This window comes from Triticum dicoccoides, chromosome 6A (genome assembly GCF_002162155.2).
Source record: "Triticum dicoccoides isolate Atlit2015 ecotype Zavitan chromosome 6A, WEW_v2.0, whole genome shotgun sequence".
In the NCBI taxonomy this organism is placed as follows: domain Eukaryota; kingdom Viridiplantae; phylum Streptophyta; class Magnoliopsida; order Poales; family Poaceae; genus Triticum; species Triticum dicoccoides.
The window spans coordinates 37,712,294-37,726,277 of record NC_041390.1 but is presented as its reverse complement, the minus strand read 5'-3'; the positions used below and the strand labels follow the sequence as shown (position 1 = coordinate 37,726,277).

The following is a 13,984-nucleotide window of genomic DNA, read 5'->3' as shown; positions in this document are numbered from 1 at the left end:
CAAGCACTGCAAGGAATGCATTTCAGGTGAGAATAAGAAGTATAGAAAAATAAAATCTTAAAAGGTTTGTTGGAAGAAGTTCAAGTGCTATGTCCGGAGAAGTTCAAAAATTCTTGCGAGAGAGGTTCACCTTGTATTTCCATGTTTGATTTTTTTTCATACAAAAATCCAATACAACTTTTTACTCAAAAAATATAAAAGGGGAAGTTCAAATTGAAATAACAGACAAGTTCGGAGTTTATTAAAACATAGGATTTACCTGTTCAAAAAATAAAAAACACAACGCCATTTTTTGCACTTTTAAAAACAACTCATAAACGAAAAAACTGGTTGCTAGAAGTTCAAGTGCTCGGCGAGGGAAAGTTCAAAAAATTATTGTGAGAGAGGTTCACCGTGTATTTAGATGTCCAAAAATACAAAAAAAAATGTTGTTTTTTGTGTTTTAAAATAATTATCTCAAACCAGAGAGAAGTTCAAAGTGATAATAACCAGAAGTTCACGTAGTACATGGTGTGTATTTCATATAAAAATAAAAAAATTAAAGTGAAACAGAGTGAAGTTCAAACAAACATGCCTCAGAAATTCAACTACTTCACGTAGTGCAAAAATCAGCACGTCAAAAACAGAGTGAGGTTCAAACAGACATGTCTGAGAAGTTCAACTACTTCACGCAGTGCATTTCCATTCGCAATGAAGTCAGAAATCATGATCTCGTCATTTCTCTAATTTACTTCAAAACGACGGGAATATCGGAGAAAATTAAAAACATTATTGTGAGAGAGGTTTGTACAAAAGAAATCTCATTTGTGTAACACTGATGAAAATGGATGGGAAAATTAAAAACAAAAATACGTCATAGAAGTTCAACGTGAAAACAGTAGGAAGTTCAACTACTATAGTGAATGAATTTCAAATGAAAACTTTTAAAATTGTCGCGAGTATGAAAAAACGATCAACACGGGAAAGTTGCATGTTTACAACAGTTTTCCATCGGTATATCACTTGCTCAATTCCGGTGAGTGGATGGAGAGCTACGAGCAAAACAATCACGTGAAAAACAGAGTGAAGTTCAGGTACACGCGCCGAGAAGTGCAGATTCTTCACACGGTGCATTTTCGAAGAATCTGTTTCGCGATAAAGGCAGAACGAATGATCTCGCCATTTTCGAAATTACTTGAAAACGGTCAGGATTCAGAGAAAACCATCAACATGAAAAAGTTACGCATTTTCCGTAGCTTTTCAGCGGTATATTATTTGCCCCATTCCGATAAAGTTTGTAGAAATTACGGCAAAAATGTGTTTTAACCATTTTCAAAACTGACATAAAACCGTAATGAATTAGGAGAAACAATATATACAAAAAAGTTTCGCATTTCTTCAAGCTTTCCAACGCCATATCATTTGTTGCATTTGGACGTACGGTTAAAAAATTAGCTCGAAAATACGAACTCGGTGGAACTTGTACCGTTTTCTAAATTACTTTTAAATCATTCAAAATTAGAAAAAACTTTTAACATAAAAAAGTAGCGCATTTTTATAAGCTTTCCAACGCCATATTATTTGCCTCAATTAGATTAGCCGTTTAGAAATGGCATCGAAAATACGAACTCGGGTGTTCGGTTTGCGAAATTTTACGACTTTCCGAATTACTCTTTAACCGTAGGGAATTAGAGAAAACTTTCAACATGTGGAAGGAGCGGTTTTGCAGCAGCTTTCCAACGCCATATTATTTGCCTCATTCCGGTAAACGATTTAAAAATGCGATCGAAAATACGATTCACGTTTTTTATATAAAAAACGGTTTTTAAAACTGCTTTTAAACCGCTTACATTTTGCCAAAAATTTAACTTGGGTCATGATACTGATGTCCATAGCTATCCAACGGTATATCGCAAGCCCCATTTGGACACCTTTTAGCTGAAGTTCAACCTAGTACTCAGGGAAGGTCAGGCGCGTTACTCGGGAATTTCATGTTGCGATCAGAATATTGTTCTGATCCCGTGATCAGAATAGTGTTTATATATATATATATATATATATATATATATAAACATATATATGACTCGAAATTTTGTGCCAAATCAATCTCCCAATGGTGATGTCGATCAACCCAATAGGTAACGGCTGAATGTACAAATTGGATGCTCCATGCTTCTGCTTAGCCACAATAGGTAGTAACGTAGACTAGTAACATGCACATGTTACTAGTGTATGTTACTACCTTTATAGTGAGGAGTAACATATGTGTGATAACATGAAACACTTCATTTATTAAGCTATAAACTCATCTTGTCTTCATATGTGTGATGTTACTCATACTAGTAGTAACTAGCTATGTTACTACATACTTCTCTTTCTTCATTTATTGCTTGCCACATCATCTGTTTTATTTAGATATGTGTGATGTTACTATCTATGTTACTCCCATTGTGGATAGTCTAAGATATCTCTTGGATATAAGTAATTAAACGAGTTGTGCATGCACATAAACAATCAATTGGTTTGGTACATAATTTGTATTGTCGGCTCTGAATCTGCATCAGAGCTGAAAGTTAACTACACTGAATGTTTCAGACTTGACCTGTCCTTTCAAAAGGATGATCAGAGGAGAGGAGTGTCAACCAAAATTTCGCCAGTAACAAGGGTTTCACCTGGGACGGGCACTGCAACTTTTATCCCAGAATCTCAAAAATACAGGCGGTTATCAATGTGCAGAAGCTAATCCATATATTTTTCCTTTCATTTACCTATTCCTGTCTGGGTCACAATGACTCTAAAATAGTTCAAACATAACAAAACGCAATTGATGCCAGATGTCTGAAGAAAGAAAGCAGAATAACTGAACATTCATTACTGACACTATGAGAAGCAGATAAAAATTCAGCTCACACACACATGAGACATCATGGATCTAATTAATCCAAGCAAGTCACTACGTCTTCGTGTCAATTGACTAACTTTTACAGAAAATACATGGCATGCGTGAATTAACACAATTTTCATATTACATTATAGTCATGAGCGAACAAAATGTTCAAATTAATTCCTACAAGTCCACTACAGCGCTGACCAGTACATGGTGCACAGAACCTACAGCAAACAAGCCGTTTCTGCATCTCAGCTACCAGATCCAGGTACCTGCAGAGCAACCAACGTCATCAGCCAAACACCGAGACCAATATGTAAATTTTTATTGAAGCTGCTACAGCGGGCAAAAGCCGGCCTAAAGGATTTTCACTTTCGTAAAACAAGATTGAGATACAACACAGCAGCTACAGCAGGTAGCACCCAACATATACAAGTGACAGGGAACAACAGAAGAACAACCAGAAACGAGCTATGACAAGCAGTCAACACCAAGAAATTAGCACCCATCACCACTGGGCAGATCAAGAGAGGGAACCACCATCAGAAATAGAGGTAACCAAAGCACTATGCAATGCAACAAAACCTCAGGCCCCTTCAAAGGGCACTAAACACCAAGATCTCACCACCGCCATGAGACCCAACGAGATAGGTCAAAACCATCATCACCAGGATGACCAAGGCACCGGTCGCCGCCACAGATCATTCCACCGCCACCACTGAACACTCCAACAACCGCTCCAATCCAAAACAGTGCACCCAAGGGGGGGAAACGACATCGAAGATGCCATCATCGTCCGATCAAGAGAAGGATCTGAGGCTTTCGCCCGGAGCTCCCCAATGACGCCTCCCTGAAGGGAAGCGGCACCCGAAGGCGTCGCCATCATCGTTGCTGACGAGGTTGGCACTAGGCTTTCGCCTGAGGCATCCCATCCTAGTCGTCTCACAACTTTGGTATGACTCAGGCAGTCAGCATTCCTTAATTATCACTGTGGAACTAGTGCCAAAAGCTCAAAGCTCAATCTTATCAGCATTACTGGACAAAACCAACAATTTTTCGCCACTGTCAGGACGGCCGCATGCGCAGGGCCAGTTGGGTCGGGAGGCAGCGGAACGGAGCCGGCAGCCGCTGAGCTGGACGCGGAAGCCCTCAGGCCGGAGCCGGCAGCCCTTGGGCCAGAGCTAGCAGCCCCCGAGCCGGATGCAAGAGCCCCCGGACCGGAGCCGGCAGCCGCGGACCGGACGCAGAAGTTCCCGGGCCGGAGCTGGCAGCCCCCGAGCCGGATGCAAGAACCGTCAGGTCGGCTGGGACGAAGATGGACTGCGAATCGGGGGAGGGCTTGATGGAATGCTAGTGCGGCTGCTCAAGGGAGACGCCGGTTGGAATTGCTTGCCGGGTGAAGCCAATCTTGGCCAACGTTCAGCCGCCTCGAGAGACGTGGTGGAACTCACAGCCCTCGAAGTCACCGTTGATTTGCTGGACGAGGAAGCGATAGCTAGCCATGTTGGCGTCCCTGGCGTCCCACTCGTCAGAGACTTGTTGAACCACCAGATCCGAGTCGCCGAAGCACAACATGCGTCGGATGCCGATTTCCTTGGCCAACCGGAGGCCGTGGAGGAGAGCCTCGTACTCCGCCATGTTGTTCGAGGCAACAAAGTGGATCTGCAACGCATATTTCAACACGTCACCCTTGGGGGAGTACAAGACGATGCCGGCTCCCAAGCCGGTGTGCATCCTTGAGTCGTCGAAGTGCATGCACCAGTGCATCGAGTCAGGAGGAGGCAGGAAGTCAGCCAGCGCTTGGGACTTGATGGCCATGCGGGGCTCATAGTGGATCGTGTGGGCAGCCAGCTCGATGGCCAATTTGGCGACCCGACCGATGGCATCCCGAGTGCCGATGATCTCCGAGAGGGGAGTCGTGCTCACCGTGGTGATGAGGTGCTCCTGGAAGTACTGCTTCATCTTCTTGGCGGCAAAGTACACGTTGTAGCACATCTTCTCGCCATGGGGGTAGTTTTGCTTAGAGGGAGAGCACCTCGCTCAGGTAGTAGACCAACCGCTGGACTGGCTGCGCCTTGCCGGCCTCAGGCCGCCAGCATCACCACGCTGACCACGTGGGTGGTAGCCCCAATGTACATCAGCATGAGCTCTTTCTCAGCCGGCGCGGCCAGGACGAGTGCGGTGGAGAGCATGCGCTTGAGGTCGCGGAAGGCCTCGTCCGCCTGGTCCATCCACTCGAGAGGTAGTCTTCTTTATCAATTGATACAGGGGCAGGACCCTCACCCCCAGCCGGCTGACGAACCGGCTGAGGGACGCCTAGCAGCTGATGAACTTCTAGACGTCGCGCAACCAAGCCAGCTTGCGCATGCGCTCGACGGCCTTGATCTTCTCAAGTTGGCGTCAATCCCATGCTCGGAGACGAGTAAGCCAAGGAGCTGGTCGGCTCGCACACTTAGCACGCACTTCTCCGGGTTGAGCTTGATCTGGTACTCGCGCAGGTTTGCGAACGACTCCCGGAGGTCGTCCAGGAGGGTGGGTGCTTCTTGGTCTTCACCACGATGTCGTTCACATATACATGCACGTTCCCGCCGATCTGCGGCAGGAGTCATTTCTGCATGCAGCGCTGGAAGGTGGCGCTGGCGTTCTTCAAGTCGAATGACATGGTGATGTAGCAGTAGGCCCCAATGGACGGGATGGAGGTCTTCAGCCGGTCGGCCGAGTCCAGCTTGATCTGTTGGTAGCCGGAGTAAGCGTCGAGGAACGACAGCAGCTCGTAGCCGGCTATGGAGTCAATCACCTGATCGATCCGAGGCAGGGCGAAAGGGTCTTTGGGGCATGCCTTATTCAGGCTGGTGTAGTCGATGCACATGCGCCATGTGCCATTCTTCAAAACGAGGACCGGGTTGGCCAGCCACTCGAGGTGGAACACTTTCATGATGAAGCCGGCTGGGAGCAGCCGGGCGATCTCCTCACCAATGGTTCTTCACTTCTCCTCGGAGAAACGGCGGAGCGGTTGCTTGACCGGCATGGCATCCAGCCGCACGTGAAGTTTGTGCTCAGCGAACTTCCTCGGAACACTAGGCATGTCCTTGGGGGACCATGCAAAGATAGCCCGGTTCTCACGAAGGAAGTCGACGAAGGAAGTCTTCCTATTTGCTGTCGAGGTAGGTGCTGACGGTGGCGCACTGGGCCAAGTTAGCTGGGTCCAGTGGAACTTGCTTGGTGTCCTTGGATGGCTAAAAGGACGACTCGTTAGCCAGCTGCTGGAAAGGAGGAGCCGGCATGGCCAGCTGCTCACGAGACAGCCACAAGCTAGCGCTTCTCCTCCACAATGACCAGACACTCGGCGAGCTTGGAGCCGGCTTCCGCACACTCAATGGATTTTCTGTAGTCACCGGCTATGGTGATGATGCCCTTGGGACCCAGCATCTTTAGCTTCAGGTAGGCGTAATGGGGCACCGCCATGAACTTGGCCAGCGCGGGCCGGCCCAAAAGTGCGTGGTAGGGGCTGCTCAGATCCACCACCTCGAACCAGATCGGCTCACGGCGGAAATTGTGCGGGTCGCCAAACAGCACGTCCAGCCGGACCTTGCCGATGGAGCAAGAGAGCCCCGGCACGATGCCGTGGAAGATCGTCTGGCTAGGCTGCAGTTGCTTCTCCTTGAGGCCCAGCTTGATCATGGTGTCACGGTAGAGGATGTTGATGCTGCTACCGCCGTCGATGAGCACCCACGTGAAGCGGTAGGTGCGCTTCTCTAAAGCGAAAGTGGGTTCGAGGACGAGGACGTAGCCACCCGGCGTGGACATCACGGTCGGGTGGTCCTCCCGGCGCCAGGTGACCGGCTTCTCGGACCAGTGCATGAACCGAGGAACGGGGCAAGCGATGGCGTTCACCTCTTTGGACCGCATGCGCAAGTTGTGCTTGTCGTCAGTCGCGCTGGTGAAGACGATGTAGGACACATCCCGCCGAGGAAAGTCAGCGCGCAGCATGCCGGCTGCCGGAGCCGGCGGTGGCGGAGGAAGCAGTGGGGGAGGCAAAGCACCCTCGCCTCGTGCCAGGCGTATGTGTCCAGGTGCACTGTCGAGTCATGTGGGAAGAAGGCTTTGCGCCGTTGTGGTGCTTGCATGGCGCGTTGAGCATCTACTCGAAAGTAAGTTTGGGCAGCCAGGCGCCCTTGTCGGTTCATTGCCGCCGGCTACCTCCCTACTCAGCAGGCGGCTCTTCCTCGAGAGCAGCAACTTGTTGGCTACTGCAGCGGGTATCTGGTTGGTCGCCCTTCCGCTTGTTGTTGTTGTTGTTGTTGTTATTCTGCTGCCGGCCACCGTCTCCAACCGGCCGAGGGTTGGCCGGCAGAGCCGGCACCGCCTTGCCAGATGCGTCCAGCCGGACCTGCACCCTCATGGCGGAGTCGGTCGTGGCGTACTTGTCTGTCGTGGCCATGGTCGCTGGGTAGAAGCGCATGAGCTTGTGCTTGAGCAGGGTGCCGTCCTGGCACCCGTTGATGAAGTACTAGTCGTTGCGCAGCTTAATCCACCGCGTAAGGTAGTCGCGGAGGGTCTCATCTGGCCCCTGGATGCACATGGAGAGCTGGCGGGGCCGGCCAAGACGCTTGTGCGTGCCGGTGAAGTTGCGCACAAACGCCTCGTCAAAGACCAGCTAGGTGTTGATGCTGTTGGCAGGCAGGTTGTTCAGCCACGTCCGGGCCGAGCCAAGCAGCATGAGCGGCACGTAATGCACCACCACGCGCTTGTTGCCGCCGGCTATGCCGACGGCCTTGGTGTAGTCGGTAAGCCAATCCTCCGGCTTGGCAGTCCAGTTGTACTTGGGGGTGTGCGAGGGAGCGTGACGCTCTTGGGGAAGGGTTCGCCACGGATGCGCGGGACGAAGCAAGCCGGCCCGACCAGGCTTTCCTCCTCCAATGCGAGGAAGCGGGCCAGCTGCTCGATGCGATGGCGAGCGTCGTTCTCATCTGGAAGGTCGCGGGGCCCAAGCCAATCGACGACCAAAGGGCAGACAGCCAAACAAGCAGAAGTCGATCGTTCTCGGCGTGCGAGCGGGGTCAAAGGAGCATGCTGCCAGCGAGCGGGGCCGGCAGGCGCGTCACGATGACACCAGCTTCCCCCGCTGCCACGGGACCAGCCCCCGAGGCTGAAAGCCGGCAGAGAGGAAGCTTGGAAAGTGTGCCGAGGGCCCGCTCGGCTATAGACCGTCGACCAGACGTGGGGGTTCCGAGCCAGAGGGGCCCGACCCGTACCGCTCCTGCAGCGGGTTGGCTGCGGTGATGAGGTCGCGGACGCACTGCTGCAACAGTGCCTCGCCCTCCAGGTGGTCGAATTCGGCCTCAGACTCGGCCTCCTGCGCGGCCCTCATGTTCTGGGCGGGAGTAGCGTAGGTGCGTCGGTTGACGGCGAACGGCTCACCAATGGCGCCGCCACAGCGTCGCACGTCTCCCTGTCGGCTCGGCTCGACGCCAGCCGGAGTGAGGCCCTAGGCGGTGTTGTACTCACCCTGCACGGACTCCATCTGGCGCCGCGTGGCGACGAGCTCGGTAGCCTCGGCAAGCAAGAGCTTGCGGGACACCTCGAGCTCAGCCGCAGCGACAGCCGGATCGGAGCTTGGCACGATGGGAGCGTGCAGGTTCTGCACCATTGTCAGCAGAGGGTTGGACTGGCCAACGCCGGCGGTAGCCGCGCAGCCACCGCAACCGCACGCCAATTGCGGCCGTAGGTGGTGCTGCACTCGGTGGTGAGCTATGTTTTTAGAGCGGTAAAGCGAAGCCTCATTACTTAAGAGGTAAAGCGTAAAGCGAGGCGACGCTTTAGACATACTCTGAACCTGATGGGCACTAGAATAGAGTACCATTCAGTGAGAGATACATATGTTGATTCTAATCTACCAGTGAGCACATATATTCTAATCCATCCACTAAGCAGTAAGCAACTAGCCAACTACTATAAGAGAGGCAGTAGCAGCACATAACAGCAGAGGAGCTGTGCATAGCATAACACATAACAGAGCAGGAAAGGCATGACAAGCTGGTGCAGATCTGAGCATGGAAGAAAGAGCAGAGAGAGGGGAATGGGGAGAGAAGAGGGTAGGAGCCATACATTGTGGTTGCTTAAGAGGAGGGGGAAGGGGCTACAGCCGGAGAGGAGGAGGGGCTCTGGCCGAAGAGGAGGAAGCTTGTGCAGATCTGAGGAAGTTGCTCCAAGAGGAGAGAGGAGAGAGCTGAAAGCCTAGAGATTTGCATGCTCTGGTTTTGGTTCTCTCTCTTTCTATCCCCTCTTGTAACTGTTTCACATGCGAGCCCAGTTTTCCCGCCCTTGTGTTCCCGCCCAACCCTTTTTCCCCGCCAGAAATCTCTGTCCCCCTACCTGGCAAGTCTAAGGCGTCCTCTCTGCCCTAAAGCGCCAATCAGGACGCCTAAGCAGGCGCTTCAGACGCTTTAATGTCTAAGGCGGACGCCTTAGACACATATCTAAAGCGAGGTGGGCGCTTTGAGCCCAGAGGGTGCTCTGACGCTTTAGGGGCGCTTTACATATAGAGATGGTGAGCACCTCTACGCGAACACAGAGGTCGTCGATGTCGCTGGCGACGTTGCTGCCGCCAGATGACAGCAGGTCAGAGACGATGAGCACCCCGCTGGGGTACTCGTCGGGGACGAGCGCGACAAAGACGCGCAGCTCGCCGAAGGGGGCAACGGAGCCGCCTACAGGGCAGGCGACTGCACCGGGCAGGCTGATCAGACCATGCATGATGCGCTCGCCGGAGGGAGTGAAGGGTCTCATCCATAACATAACGGCCAGACCCACGATGGGCGCCAACTATCGTGGTGTGCTCGCGGCAGATGCCATGGGTAGGCTTATTGAACGTGGTTGGGGCCAAAAGACGCTGGTGGGTTCCGGAGGCGAGATTGGGGAAAAGTGGTGCGAGACAGACGATGTACCCAGGTTCGAGGCCCTCTGAGGGAAGTAACACCCCTAGTCCTACCAGATCTACTAAGAGGATCACAATGGAACTTCAATGGTGCTCCTTGAGCTGTTTGGGTGGAGTAGAAAGGAGCTAGCTCTCCTGTTCTCCTTGCATGTATTTGTCTGTGTGTGGGATGAATGAGCCGACTCCCTGCATGGGGGGCTCCTGGGAGGTATTATAGACTGATCTCCCAAGGTACAATGGTAAATCTAAGTGGGGGCAGGGCCCTCGTGTCATTGTCTTCATCTTCTCGTGGGGCCGCCGGCTGTGGGACCCTCCGGCAGGACGTCACTGTGGCACGTCGCCCGCCGCATCACAAAGTAGTTGGCACAGTGCCTAGTCGTGCTAACATCAGTCTCCCCGGTCAGCGGAGCCGCACGCACTTTAGCCATGCCTCTTTCGGTCAGCGGTGAGGGGTGCACTATTGCTATGCTCTCCCCGTCGTGGGGGAGCGATCTTGTCGTACGGCTGGATGGGACGGGCGCTGACCCGCTATCTGCCAGCTACGGCCAGTCGGCCGAAGCTTTGTCGCCGTGCCCAGCCGGCCTGGAGCCCGAAAGACGACTGGAAGGCAAGCCGGATCGAGTGGCGATTGCCGCCCTGATGTTTTGAAAATTGATAAGTGTTGATGCACCTACCCAAGGGTCATCCCCGGACACAATTACCAACCAGTAAAAGTAAAACCAGAAAATATTGAAAAAGCATAGTAAAGGGAAGTTTTTAATTCTGCCACTACTTAGCATTGCATTCTCATCTATGAGGAGGCACGAACAAAGCAATAAGGAATGGGAAAGGGTTCAAGTCAACTGTCATCTGGGAAGCTAGAGGGAGAGAAGCACTTGCATTATCAGAAGGAACTGGAGAACTAAGGATGAAATAGACCCGCAACAAGGCAGTATGATAGAAGGAAGGGCAAGCTAAAGCGCAAATCCAGTAGCTGGGTAAAGGCACATTACGAAGGGGATGAAAAGCTGCTGGGGAAGGGATGAGGAAGCAACACATACAGAAGAGATCCAGGAAGCAGACTGCCATGAGAGCATGACGGGGAGTAGCCAGGGGAGCAACGGTTTAGCAAAGGCTCGTATGGAGAATCTTGGGAGTCCTCTCTTTACATTTGGTTTGTAGAAGTGGCATCTTATACAACAAAAATAACATTTCAGATACCTCAACTTCCATGCAGAAGATAAGCTTACCTGATCAACCAATATATCATGATAGTGTATCTGATCAGGCAGTCACCTTATGCATTGTTCAAAAGTTCAGATCGACCATGTTCACCGCCAACATCTGTTTCTAGAAGGATAATAAGTTAAATAACCAATTATATTCCAAAAGAAAATGAGTAGATATGAGAATGCATCAAGGTGATATTCAGATAAACCTATGGGTGTAATTTTAGAAAGGAAAAAAAATCTCAGGGCTGAAACAACATAAGGAATGGGTAGACAAAACCACACTTCTAGTCAACTTCGAGGAATATCCCTCAAAACAGCATATATTCATTAATACCATAAAAATGAAGAACATGCAGCCTCAGACTATTAGCTAATCGGAAAAGAGAAGTTATCTAGAATTATTTTAAGCTCATTTCATGGTATATCAAACACAACAGATATGCTCATACTAACCTACCCTATCAACAGAAGTGATCATGACAATTCAGATTAAGATTATATTAGTAAATGAATCTAGGCTGAAAATATGAAATGAACTCAGTTTTTTTCTTAAATGCTGGTGCCAATGGACTTGCGACTCATAGCAAGACTCTCCTCCAAGTGATAAAATCATCAATAGTTTCCTAAATTTGAAACCTTTTCATTGTTGTGGATTTACAAATATTAGAAGATCAGCAGGGATAACAATATTGAATGACAGAACTGTAACTAACATTAAGCTTCCAACTGCACGTATTAAGCTATATACACTTGATTTCTAGTTTTGATGTCGTAATCTAAAGATTCCAACTGTTATGTAGTACCTCATCTTGAGGAAAAAACTGCACTGCAGCTATGCACTACCACTACCATATAAAGTTCTTGCATATGTGAATAGGCGGGCAAAAATGACATTTAGTTCAACTATTATACAGATAATTTTCAGCTTGGTGTTACCTGTTTTATTCTATGGATCTTCACATGCTAAAATTGGACAGACAGAAAGCCTGCTAGACTTAAAGTCCAATGATAGTAACAATACTAGTAGTGATAATAATAGTGTCAGAATATTCGAAAGAACGTTGCTACTTTTTTTCGACAAAGAAGGTATCCCCAATCCCCCTCTGCTTCAATCACAATAATCACGCCACACTAGAACAATGACAACCTGCCACCTGGCTACATAAGAACCGGTGACATGTACTGTACTAGATACTGCTAACAAATACTTTGTCCAGCTCAGATGCATTGCATAGAATGCGACCACAGAAAAAAACGCTACAGAACAATAGCGCTATATAATGAAGAGGTCATGAAGCAGCAATATAAATAATCGATATGACACTACTTAGAATTGTTAGCTTAGTACCAAAGGATGTGGACAACCTTCCATCAACCAATTATCAAATAACAACTTGTTTTTGTCATGCCCACATTGTGAAAGGCATGCTATTACCTGCAGTATACACACTTTCAAATGGATGGCAGTGAGATATACTTTCGGTTTTGGATAGCTTTTTGAACTGCAATGACTGAAGCTGGAGTGCAAAGAGGCCAATAAATGTCCGCAGGAACACCATATTATTTTCCTCAGCAAACCCTAGTACCATAATGCTGCCCTTCTTTGGATTAAGGGAAAGTAGTTTGTCCAGTTCAATAGTTTTTTCCAGCCACCATGAGGCAACACCATTGCAACTGATCTTTCGCTTCCATAATTGAATTGTGTAATCTGCCACAAAGAGGAAACCCAGCCCACCACCATCTGCCCTTATAACCGTGATGTGAGCTTCATACGCAAAATCAGGCATCCTTATCAAAGCTAGACTCTGCTTCTCGAGATCAAACTAAAGGATGATTGATGAACAATCAGTAAGAGTCCAGTAAAGGTAGTGCCCAACCAGCATCGGCACAATGGAAACTGTGATGTCAAATATGTAGTAGAGACGAGAGTCGAGGCCGGACGGAATCGTCGTCGAGATGAGGTTACCCCACATGCCGGTCTCCGACGAGTATACGCAAGCGAGCGCTGCTTCTCCATCTGGCATGCTGAATCCGCGTGTTGCAATACAGACCACACGGAAGTGGTGGATGTCCCCCACAGCACGAAGCACCGCCCCGTTGATCAGGATCCCCGCTGCCTTGTCGAACGGCGCGGGGATGGCTAGGTGGTGCTGGTCGCCGGTGATGGGGTCCCACACGAGGAATTGGTGCCTCGTACCATCGTAGATGAGCACGAGGCCATGGCGGCAGTTTAGTAGCCTAAAGCGGCACAGGTGGGCGGCCTCCAAAGAGAGGCGGCCAGGAGGGACACGGTTGGGGGCCTCGAGAGCAGGTAGGAAGGAGATACCGTGAAGTTCTTGGACGAAGCAACCGAGGAGGGGAGGGTTGCGGCGGTGGTGGATCCGGAAGCGGCGGAGGAAGCCGGGGTCGGAGGCGAGGCTGCGCCAGCGCTTGCAGACGAGCGAGGCACGGGGCAGGGAGGAGGACTGCGGCGGGAGGCGGAGGAGGATCTCGGGGAGTAGGTTTTCGTCATCCAGCGGCGCCGCCGCCGCCGAGAGGTGGCGGCGGCTGCTCATCTCGCCCGCCCTAGTCAGTCACTGACGCGATGCGGGATCTGCTGAAATGAAGAGCAGGCCGTGTAGAACTGGGCTGGACACTAAAGCCCACGTTGGGTGCTAATTTATGATTTCGAGCCCAGTAGCCAAACGTATAAAAATAACACCTCTTAACTTATTTCCGGCGAACCAACCTGTGGTTGGATGGTTAGACGGACAATGGTATCTCCAGCCCATCAAAGTTTAAATCGCTCGCATTTATTCTTGAATTTATTTCATAATTTCCGTAAATTTCAAGATGATATGCGGACTCAGTCTTTCGAAGGTGCGCATAGGGTAGGGTGTGCGTGTCTGCGTTCATAGGGGTGAGTGTATGCGCGTATATATGAGCGCTTGTGTCTGTACTGATGTTAAAAAAAACTAGTTTCAAAGGGCT

At 50.0% G+C, this 13,984-nt stretch overlaps 1 protein-coding gene across 1 annotated transcript; it reads right to left on the bottom strand.

Moving 5' to 3' along the window:
* Positions 1–2,822: 2,822 nt before the first annotated feature.
* Positions 2,823–13,569, bottom strand: LOC119314445. The gene is made up of 3 exons (XM_037589165.1): positions 12,450–13,569; positions 11,033–11,126; positions 2,823–3,138 (listed from the first exon to the last, which is right to left on the bottom strand). The coding sequence occupies exon 1, from the start codon at positions 13,567–13,569 to the stop codon at positions 12,838–12,840; it is 732 nt and encodes a 243-aa protein (XP_037445062.1). The 3' UTR covers positions 2,823–3,138; positions 11,033–11,126; positions 12,450–12,837.
* Between the last annotated feature and the right edge of the window lie 415 nt (positions 13,570–13,984).